The 10,530-nt window shown below is 60.1% G+C and overlaps 1 protein-coding gene across 2 annotated transcripts; it reads left to right on the forward strand.

Moving 5' to 3' along the window:
• The first annotated feature begins 3,762 nt into the window (after window positions 1–3,762).
• FADS6 (fatty acid desaturase 6) lies at window positions 3,763–9,101 on the forward strand. Of its 2 annotated transcripts, none has more exons than XM_068413357.1 (7): window positions 3,763–3,842; window positions 4,069–4,424; window positions 5,151–5,317; window positions 5,804–5,984; window positions 6,858–7,045; window positions 7,645–7,824; window positions 8,837–9,101. In XM_068413357.1, the coding sequence occupies exons 2-7, from the start codon at window positions 4,076–4,078 to the stop codon at window positions 8,984–8,986; spliced, it is 1,215 nt and encodes a 404-aa protein (XP_068269458.1). In that variant the 5' UTR covers window positions 3,763–3,842; window positions 4,069–4,075; the 3' UTR covers window positions 8,987–9,101. The 2 variants fall into 2 exon arrangements, with proteins under 2 accessions (XP_068269458.1, XP_068269459.1); XM_068413358.1 differs by having other exon boundaries at window positions 3,767–3,842; window positions 4,072–4,424.
• Window positions 9,102–10,530: the final 1,429 nt, after the last annotated feature.

The following is a 10,530-nucleotide window of genomic DNA, read 5'->3' on the forward strand; positions in this document are numbered from 1 at the left end:
TTAGCCGCCGCTGGGATCCAGTTTCTTCCCGGAGCTGCCGAGCGCGAGCGGGAAGTTTTCCACCGCCCGCAGTGGCCGTTCGTGCCCTGCAAACAGCGAGGTGTCCCGGGCGGGGATTTATTCAAGGTTAACAGCGTGGCCTTGCCACGTCCCGGCAGGGCTGGGAGCACGTGGGCTACCGAATGGCACTGGCCGGATCCGGCACCTTGCCGCCCCCGCCAGCCCCGTGCCAGCCTGGCACCGCCGCGACGGGGACCCCGGGGACAGGCTGTGGCTGTTCCTAGGGTCTTGGTCCCTGGGAGGGGAGGTTGCACCCCGTGGGCTGAGGCTCGGTGGCTGTGCCAGCCCTGGCACCCACTGAGAGCTCCTCGCCCCAGCACACAGATTGGGCTGGGTCTCACCTTCGGGACTCCACCAGCCCAGGGCTGAGCACCCCGGGCTGAGCACCCCGTGCTTCTGGCAAACCGACAGAGAGAGCAGCCGTTGCACGGAGCTGTGACTCCCTCTGGTGCCTGCCCCGAGGCTCCCGAGCTCACCCATCACTCTTTCCTCACCCCACAGCCCCAGGGATGGGGTGTTTGGGGTGCCCCGGCCGTGGGGCAGCCCAGGGGTGGGTGGCCGGGTGAGCAGGGTTGGCGCTGAGCTCCCGGCTTGGCCATGGAAGTGACTCGGCCACAGAGCCCCGGGATGTGCCAAGCACCCTTGTGCCAGGGCCTGAATTTGGGGGGACAGAGCTGCTTTTTGGGGGGACAGAAGCAGGGCTTTGCCTGCAGATGGAGCTCCTCGCTCGTCCATCGGGCTCAGGGAGAGGGTTGGGGTGAGGTGTTAAACCCCAGGGGTTTCTCCTTCTTGAGGACCCCGTGGCTCTGCCAGACCCCAAAAGGAACAGAGGACAGTGCTTAAGCTCTCCCTGCTGGGGAGGGGGTGGTGGTAATTAATCCCTCATTAAGTTAATTACCCAAATGTGCTTGGCCTGAAAGAGGAAGGGGAAACCCCCCACAAACCTGGGTATTAAAAAAGCGAATCTCCACAGCCCCAGCGATGCTGGCGAGGGGGGATGGTGGTTTTGGGGTGTCTGGCTGAGGCAGCACTGATTGTGCCCTATTGCCAGCTCCTGCAGCCTGCTCCTTCCTCCCTCGGAGGAGGAGGAGGAGGGTCTGCAGGGCAGGTGGCTGTAGGGACAGAGGGGCTGCCAAGGGGCTTCTGCCCCCCACCGCAGCCCTGGGGTCCAAATACTGCAACTTCTGCAACCAGCTCCTGGATTGGGGGCTGGAAACGGCCCCTTTGGGGGTTGCAGAGGGCTCTGCCCCACGGGCTGGGGGAACCCCGGGGGATCAGCGGGGAGCGCTTGTGGCTCCAGGGTCCCGCCAGCCTGGCGCGTGTGCCCTTGTGCCATGCTAAAATGGCCCCTTTTCCTCCACGTGGGAGCGGTGACATGGGAGGACCCCACCAGGGCCAGATTTGCCCTTTGACTGAGCCCGGCCCTGGGGCAGAGGGGCTGTGGGTCGGGCGAGGGCAGCGATGGGTGCCTGATCCCTGGGGCTGGCAGTGGGGTCTGCTCGAGGGACCCCCGTGCTGCCTGGGGTGAGGGATGGCCGTGGGGCTGGCAGCCACCCGTGAGACCTCGCTGCTCCGGGGATTACACTGATCCCCTCCAGCCACCCCGCTGCGTGCCGAAGGATTTCTGAGTCTTTAATGTGTTTTTCCTGCTAAATTGGAGGTGTTTATGGCCACGGTGCAAGGGCCAAGTCAGCGTTTGATTTTATCCCTGAAATCTCTGCTGGGTCAGTGGGATTGGGTGGCTTGGCCTGCACGTGGTGCAAAATCAGGTGTAAACTGGGGTTTTAAAGTTCCTTTTGAAAACGGAGCTCTGCAAGGCAGCAAGAAAGCAGATTTAGGGCTATGACCCCAAATCTGCTGGCTTTTCTTACAGCTTTGCAGACTTTCCCTATGGCTGCTGCTCCCCTGTGGGCTTGGCGAGTCCCACCTTTGCTGCAGCCCGAAGCAAGAAGCTCTTCTGGGTTTGACACTTTCCTCAGAAGCCAAAACTCAGCCCCTCCCGTGTGTTTTCAACCCACTATTTCTTCTCTTCTCTCAGGTGGTCCCTGGTCTCAGCGGTGGCACGGGACCAAGCGATGCCATGCGCCTGCCTCTGCCCGTGCACAGCTCGCTTCAGGCTGCGGTGGCATCCAGATGGTTCATGTTGGTCTTGGATGTGGGGCTGATCCCCACCTCCTCCTCCTCCTCGGCTGCTGCCACGTAACAAGTTCTGCCCTGTTCTGCACTTGTGCAATGGCAGCTCTGCCACCGCTCCCCTTTAGCCCTGCCGAACGGCAGCCCAGCACCCTCGGAGCAGGGCTTTGTCACTGCTGCCACCAGCCCTCGTGGTGACATCCTAGGTGTGATGAAGGTAATGAAGGCACCAGACAGGGCTTCGGATGCTGCTTGAATTTGTTAGTGCCCCTGGCTCTGGAAATGATCTTTTATCATACAAGCTCATACAGCATAAATGAAACCTCAGCAGAACTCCAACGCACCCTCGACTCTGCCCCTTTTGCAGTACGTATGAATTTTAAAAAATTTTTATAATTTTTTTTTCTCCAGAGTATGATGACAATCCTCTGGGGCTTGGTGCAACTGGGTTTTGCTTCCCCGCGGGTCTCAGCAAGGGTCATTAGCCATTGGAACGGGCTGCCCAGGAGATGGTGGAGTCACCATCTCTGGAGGGGTTTAAGAAAAGACTGGACATGGCACTTAGTGCCATGGTCTAGTTGCCATGGTGGTGTCAGGGCAACGGTTGGACTCGATGATCCCAGAGGGCTTTTCCAACCTGACTGATTCTGTGATTCTGTGGGTTACTGCAGTGATGTGCTGTTACTGGAGGTGCTGAGCCTGTCCCAGTTTGGGGCTGGGGTACCCCAGCGATGGGTACAGCAAACCTGCCCTGTCTGTGGATGCTGGGTGTCAGTGTTCATCGAGGGTTTGGTGGCTCAGTTGAGCTGATTCGGTTTTTGGTTGGGAGAAATAACAAAGCAAGAAATAATCCAGCACCACAGCAAGAAGTGACGTGGTTTTAGCTTTACTCCATAAAGAAATGGGGCTCAGGAGGTCCCGGTCTGTGCATGGGCATCCCCAAAGCTTTCGGGGTGCCTGTGCTGTGTCTGGGTGATTAGTCGAGAGGCAGCGATGGAAAAGAGGAAATTCTTATGAAATTCCTATGAAATTCCTGAAAACAGCTCAGAAGAGAAGAAGGACCCCGTGGGGGTCAGGGCTGGGTGCCACGGCTGCTGGGCACAGATTTGGGGTGACCTGGTCCCTGGCGGTACCCCTGGGCTCGGTGCCCCGCCCCCAGCACAGAGAAGGGTCCGCAGCAGCAGTTTGGGCAGGCGCAGGCACCCGGGCACTGCCCCCTCCTTCCCCCAGCCTGCTCCTTGCTGGGAAAAAGGCTGTTTTTCTCCCCAAAACGCCTCTCTCACAGGATGGGCAACGCTCGCTCCCGCTCCTCGGCAGAAGCGAAACCCTATCCCCGTCCTCGATGCTGCACTTGGGTTTCTCCGGGCTATTTCTGGCACTCGGCTCCTTCTCCCCTGTTCCCACCGCCCCTCTCCATGCTTTTCCTTCCCTCCTCCGCTGCCCTCCTCTCCCCGCGGCCCCACCGTCACGGCTGCTCCCCAAAATGGGCCACCGAGGCGGGTTATTGCCATCGCTAATCTGCATTCGCCCTCCTCCCCGGCCTCCCCTGCTCCTCCCTTCTCCGGATCGCTGCCGCACCGCCCCGGTGTGCGGTGCCGCACGGGCTGGCCGACGGCCACCGCCGGGAGAGCCACGGCGCAGGGACTGGTGTGAGTAGGGGGCTGCGGTGGCCGGGGTGTCCCCAGGGTGGGAGGCTGGGTGGCTCTGCCGCCGTCTCCGCTGGCTGCGTCCTCCTTGGGTTGTTTTTTTTCCCATCCCTGCCCTTCCCGTGTCCTTCGGCAGCAGCGGGAGCCGGGAAAGCCTGTCTGCGGTGGGTCGGGGTGCTGGGGGTGCTCCCCTGTGCTGGGGGTGCCACCCTGCATGGCCTCTGCTCAGCAGGGAGATGCTGCTGGAGGATGGGGACCCGGCGAGGCGGAGGGAACAGCGGGCCAACGGCGAGGTCAGCAGTACCTCCTGCCCCGAGGGGACAGGGGATCCCCCAGCCCAGGGCACGCCAGCTCCCGATGACAGCACAATGGAGGCACTGGCAGAGGGATGGGAGCCGGGGCCAGCGCTGGGTGATGGGGACATGACCCCCAGAGGGATCCTGCAACGAGCAGGGCAGCATGAGGAAGCCCTGATGGCTGAGCTCGCGGAGCTGGTGCAGAAGGTGGTGAAGAACAGCAGCTGGTGGGACCGGCATGGCGTGGACATCAGCATCCTCGCCTGCAGCTTCCTCCTGCTCCCGGCAGGTAACCCAGCTCAGCCCCCCCAAACCACGGCTGGGGGGCCCGGGGGGGGTCTCACCTCCTCCTCGTGGCTTTTGCACCACTGGCACAACTTCGTTTGCGCTGGAAGCCTATTAGCAGCCTATTAAGCCTGTAACAAATCTGCAATAACCCCTTCACCCCGTGCCGTGGGGGTGATCGTAGCACCCAGCATACAGCCTGGGGCGAGGGGACGGCGCTCAAGCAGAGGGGCAAAGGGCAGGACAGGCAGTGGCGTGTCCCCGGCCATGCCCTGCCACAGGGCAGGGAAACGCTGGCGGTTTTGGTGACAAAGGCCCCGGCTGTGGTGGTGCAGGGGGACACGGTCGAGCGCAGGGCTCTGGCGTCATAGTTGGAAAGCTGCAGCTGGTGCCTTCTCTTGCTTTCAAACTCCTGGGGGTACTGAAATCCTTGCAGGGCTGTGTTTGTCACCAGTGGGATCCAAGCTGGAGCTGCGGGGTGGGACCTGGCACCAGCAGCAGCTGGTGCCATCGCTGCTGGAAGCGGCCAAACCTTCAGCAAGACAGTGAGCGTGGCTGGTCTGGCCGCGCAGGGCGGTGCGGGGGCAAGATTTCTGGCTCGGGCAGTTTAAATACCTGTAACTACATCTGAAACGCAGATTTAGGGCAGTGACTGGCATGTTTGGGTGTAGCAACACCTCCAGTCTGGTGAGGAGGAGCACGAGCTCCTGCCCGGCCGGTTTCTCCACAGGGTTCCTGTGCCTGAGGTCAGCCCAGGCCATCCCTTTCCTGGCGGGTGTCCTCATCCTCGGCGTGGTGCATCACACCTTGGCCGTGAAGGGCAGCCACCTGGCCAGCCACAACGTCTTGGCTGAGTCGAAGTCCTGGGGCAAAGTGTGGGCCATCTTCTTCATCGAGGTGAGTGCAGCCACAGGGTTCGGGTGGCAGCCCCTCCCAAAAGTCCCGTCAGCACCTTGCCAGCACCCCAAGCCCTTCAGGAACAGCCACTGGAGAACAAGATGGATCCAAAACCTTCCTGATCCAAGTGCAGAAGGGTTAAATGAAAAGCAACGCTACAGCAGGGAGCACTGGGAACATCCCTGCTTGTGGGGCTTTGCCTGGGGGCAGCGGGGTGGGGGGTGAGTCCCCGTCTGGGGACAGCTTGTGTGACGTGCTGTGCAGCAGGTTTTGTGTTGATTCCCTTGGCTGCGGGGCTGCAGTGCAGGGTAATGTGTTGAGGGAAGCGTTGGGAATGGTTTCCAGTGCTTAACTCTTAAGAAGTCCATTTCCACACTGGTTTGGAGCCTGTGGGGTACGGTGCATCTCCCCTGGGTGTAGAGCATCCCCCCTGGGTCCCTGGTGCCATGACCATTGCCATCGCCTTCCCTTTCTCTTCCCTCCCAGCTCTGCTCAGCTTTCACGGCTGAGCAGGCCACCTACAGCCACGTCAAGATACACCATGGCTACACCAACGTCATCGGCCTGGGGGACTCCAGCACCTGGAAGCTTCCTTTCCTGAACTGCTACATCTACATGTTCATCGCGCCTCTTGCTGTGCCCATCATAACCCCTCTGGTTGCACTTGGTACGTGTCCCAGCCACCTTGGGACGGGGTGCTGGGTATGGGGAGCTTGTTTCTATCCAGATCTTGCCCCACCAAAAGGTCGTGCTTCGTTTGGAGGTGTCACGTTAGCTATAGTAGCCCATGGCGTGACACAGGGCTGCAGCGAAGGCAGGAGATGCTGCATCTGCTCCGGGGAAGGCATCTGCTGCATCTCTCCTTTCTGCTGGTGCTCAGAAACACTTCACATTTTCATATGTTGTGTCAAGCGTTGGAAACTCTGGCAAAAGCCATCATAAGCCCAAAGTGCCCCAGATTTGCTCTCCTTTAACTCATACCCTTGGCCGTAGCAGGGTTCAGCGTTGTGGGTAGGTCTCTGGCTGGTCCGAGCATCACACAGGGTGCATTTGCTGACTGTGTATGGGGTGGAGGCGTGGGGGTCTGCGGGGGCCGGGACACAACGAACTCGGGCAGACAAAGCGGCAGCTCAGGGGAAATAACAGTGCCAGGAAATGATCAGGGAGGAGAGCCCAGAAAATAGTAAGAGGCTGAGGAAGCGCAGCCCGTTGGGCTGAACACGCAGCTCTGGGCCATGCCAAAAGCGCAGCCGATGACACGGCAAGTTGTAAGAAAAGATGATGCAGCGAAATCCCCGTGGGATGACGCACAGCTGGACCTGCTGCCAGGGCTGCAGCCCACAGGGGAGGCTCTGGGCCCCAGCCCCCAAAACCAGCAGGTCATCAGGGCTGGGGGGGTTGGGCCAACATGGAGAATGGGGAAAGGGAGATGAAGGATGGGATGGGACGGGCTGGGCTGGGCTGGGCTGTAGGTTTATCGGCACGCCAGTGGGGAAGCATCAGCACCTCCTCCACGTGCTGCCTCTTCTTCCTCGCACAGGGTTGTTGAGGAACGTGGAGTGGACAGCAGCTCTCCGGACCCTCTGCTGCATTTTTCTGGGTCTTTACTGCCATTATTGGCTGCTGCTCCATGTCTCAGGCTTCCAGTCACTGTGGTCAGCCCTGCTCTGCATGCTGCTCACCCGCTCCCTCCTGGCCCATCCCTACATCCACGTCAACATATTCCAGGTAGAGACCTGAAGCTCCAAGATGTCTCAACGGTGCTGGAGACAGGCCAGCCAGCACCGGTGACATAGCCTTGACGCTGCTGGCTGGAGCTTGTGTCAGCTTAAGGCAAGCGGCCTCTGTTGTCAACTCCCTCGTGCCGATGTCATCATGGGGAGGGTCAGGCTGGTGGTGCTGGGGTGGACAGTGGTGGCCCTGCGAGGACGTCAGGGCAGATGGGTGCGAAGGGCTGGAGGGTGATGCCCAGAGGGCTGAAGCCTCTGCGGTGGCTTGCAGGACTGGGGGGCTGGTGTGTTTGCAGGTGTAGGTGCAGCTGGTATGACAGGTCCTGGGATGGCGAGAGGCTGGTGGCTCAAAGTGTGGGTGTGCTGAGGGGACAGAGCCTGGGTGCTCCTTGGTGGCTCCGTGGACAGACAAGAGCAGGATGGAGCGACTTGAGGGATGAACCCAGCTCTGGTGTTGGCAGCCAAACCCCAAAACGTGGCTCAGCCTGGCTGCCACCTTCATGCCCTCGCGTGGCCAGAGCCATGGTTTGCTCTGCTGGGAGGGGGCTGGGGGGCAGTGGTGGGTTTCGCGGGGTCCCCACTCTCCCTCTCCCGCAGCACATCGGCCTCCCCATGTTCGCGGCCGATCGGAAACCCAAGCGGATCCACCTCATGAGCCTGGGCGTCCTCAACCTGCCCCGCAACGCCCTGCTCGACTGGTCCTTTGGCCACTCGCTCATCAGCTGCCACGTGGAGCATCACCTCTTCCCCAGCCTCTCCGACAACATGTGCCTGAAGGTGAGACGGCCCCATGGGGCAGACGAGCGTGTTGGGAGGTGACACAGGGATGCGACCATCCATGTCCCCACCACCTCCTTTCCCTGCCACCAGACCTCTGCACCATTCCCCCCATGCGAGAGACCTCTCGCTGCTTTACAGCAACCCCTAACTCACCTCTCTCCATCCCCACTCCTGTTTCTCCTGGGTTTCCACTCCCTGCTCCTTCCCCTGCTCCCAGTTCCAGCCTGCAACAGCCTCCCGGCAGTCCGGGATCCTCCCGATTCTTCCCTTGGGAAAGCATCTCCAGCTCTGCACAGCCTATCATTCATTTCAGCCAGCGTCCAGGCAAATCCCCTATAATTACGGTCATGCCCTTACTTGTTGCTCTGAGGTGTGGGGTGTGCTCAAAACACGGGCTCCGAGCACTGCCCCGGCTCGGGGGGATCCCAAGGCAGGTCCGTGCGCTGCCCCTCAGTGTGGGATCTCCACTTATTTAATGCTGTGCACTTATTTTCAGTCTCAAGTTGGGGGAAAAATTAAGTAATAGTGAAGAGGGAGCGGGAGCACCAGTGCATTTCAGGTCGTGCCCCTTGCTCGAGCTCACTGGGCCAGTGGGACCTGCCTCCCCCAAAGGCGTGTTGCTGGGAAGGGGTAATTAAGCTGGTGGCAGGCTCCCAGCCCCGCTGCCGAGCCAGCTGTGTGGGCACACTGGGATGACTGTGGGTGCCAGGGATGAGCATGCGTGGCTGGCCCTCGTTAAAAGCCTCGTTAGGGCATCTCCTAATCCAGAGCCCTGCAAAGGTGTTTTGCCAGGGTGAACTCCCCGTGTTGCTGCAATCGGAAACCACCTTCTTTTTAATTTTCGTGGTAAATATGTTATAGCTGGTGCTGCCTCCTCCAGCCCTGTTTTGGGCATGTGTGACGGGTTTTCTGGAGACCTTGCAGGGAGCTCAGCGATGCCTCAGGCTGGGAACCTTGTACAAACACCAGGACATCCTGCACGGAAGTCACCTTGCCTTTGCCTTTGCAGATCAAACCCATCGTCTCCCAGTACCTGAAGCAGAAGAAGCTGCCGTACAATGAGGACACTTATACCTCCAGGCTCCGGCTCTTCCTCCAGAGATACGAGGAGCTGATGGTCCACGCTCCCCCCATAACGGAGCTGGTGGGCATCCAGTGAGGCCGGGGCCCCAGGACTCGGGGGGCTGCTTCCTGCGTGGCCTTGCAACAGGGGTGGCTTTGGCAGGATCGGGGCTACGCAGACATGTGCCTCCATAAAGCCATCGTGTGGGAAACATCTCTCCCTGATGTCTTGCTTTTGGCTAGATAACGATGCACGGAGCCACTGCGGGAGGAGAGCCGGGCAGTGCAACAACAGGGGTAGGAAATGGGGGGTCCCCCCCCAGTTATTCCCAGCCAGGGCTTAGTTTTATCCACTGCTTTCATGCTTGGGGAGAGGAAACCCCCATGTGCTGGCTGGGGCCTCCCCACAGGAGGACCAGGGGGGATGCAGCTGGGGATGCAGCACTGTGTCCGGAGCATCCAGAGCTGGTTCCTGGCTGAAAGCCACTGGGATCTGTGGGATGGGGCTGCAACTGTATGGTCAGGGGCTCAGGGAAGGGGTGGATCGTGGGGAGGGGGCTGTGTCACTGCTGCCTGCGCTTTGCCTGACTTTAGGGTAAATCAGTCCTTTCTAGGAACAATGATTTGGTTAATTCATTTAACGTGTCGAAGTGGATCTTTATTACTGGGTTTTGTTGCTGGAGCAAGTCATACTGGTATCTCACAGTGCCCAAGGGCTAGGGGGAAAGACCCTTGTCCCATGTGGGGTGTCCGTATTGGGGTGCCAGAGGTGACCCGGGACCCGATCGTTGCTGTTGCAAGAGTTTCACCTGCCAGAGGCAGGCAGGTCTCCAGGGCTCAGGAGACTTTCCCTGCTCAGGGAGGGTGAGCTTGGCCCACTGAGCCGCTGCCAGCGGGCGGGATGCTCACGTGGCTGGTGTCAGCCCCCTCTGGGCCACCATGTCTGCCTTCCCTGGGGCGCTCACTGTCCCAAATCTGCAAGACCGGTGACAAAGTCCATCCCAGCGTCACGGTGGGGAGGTGGCAGCAGAAAAGGCAACTGGCCCAATTGGAACAAGCGCAGGAGTCAGTGCTGGCTCTGGGCTTTGGTCTGAGCCTGGTGTTTCGCTCCCTGATTTGTGCTGTACCCCCATGAGGACTGGACCCCTGCCCCCAGCCCCACAACTGGCGTTTATAAGGCTCCACATTGCAAATGCATCCCGAGGCACAGGGATGCTCTGCCCTGGTCCTGGCCTGGGACAGGGCGAGGGTTGCAGCAGGCAGCCCGTGGTGTTTGCCTTCCCGTGGGCATCACGTACCACGTCCTCCTTCACTAAGTGCAAGGACATCCCGAGACCCACTGGAGAAGTGTCCCCGTGTGGCTGTTGTGACATGGGGCCAGAGCTGGGATGGCTGTGATGTGTCCCTGGGTAGCAGATCCAGCACTGGGGTGCGGGGAAGCTGGCCCTGGATCTGTCCAGTGTGACCCATTTGGAATCAGAAATAGGGAATTACTGATTTATCCTGGGCTGGGGCCCTGGGGGGTGTCAATGCCCTGGGCTGGTGACATCGCCGTGTCACCTCCAACTGGCCCCATGCAGGTTTATCAATCCAGGACATTGTAAAACATCCAGAGGGCAAATTCTCGCCCTTTGAGTGTGG

The sequence above is a fragment of the Nyctibius grandis genome, chromosome 15 (genome assembly GCF_013368605.1).
Source record: "Nyctibius grandis isolate bNycGra1 chromosome 15, bNycGra1.pri, whole genome shotgun sequence".
NCBI classification, from domain to species: domain Eukaryota; kingdom Metazoa; phylum Chordata; class Aves; order Nyctibiiformes; family Nyctibiidae; genus Nyctibius; species Nyctibius grandis.

Bases quoted from the DNA above. Each gene is read 5' to 3' on its own strand.
- FADS6 (XM_068413357.1), top strand. From the start codon at position 4,076: ATGCTGCTGGAGGATGGGGACCCGGCGAGGCGGAGGGAACAGCGGGCC. The intron at 4,425-5,150 runs GTAACCCAGCTC...GTTTCTCCACAG, and splicing joins CTTCCTCCTGCTCCCGGCAG to GGTTCCTGTGCCTGAGGTCA. The intron at 7,046-7,644 runs GTAGAGACCTGA...CCTCTCCCGCAG, and splicing joins TCCACGTCAACATATTCCAG to CACATCGGCCTCCCCATGTT.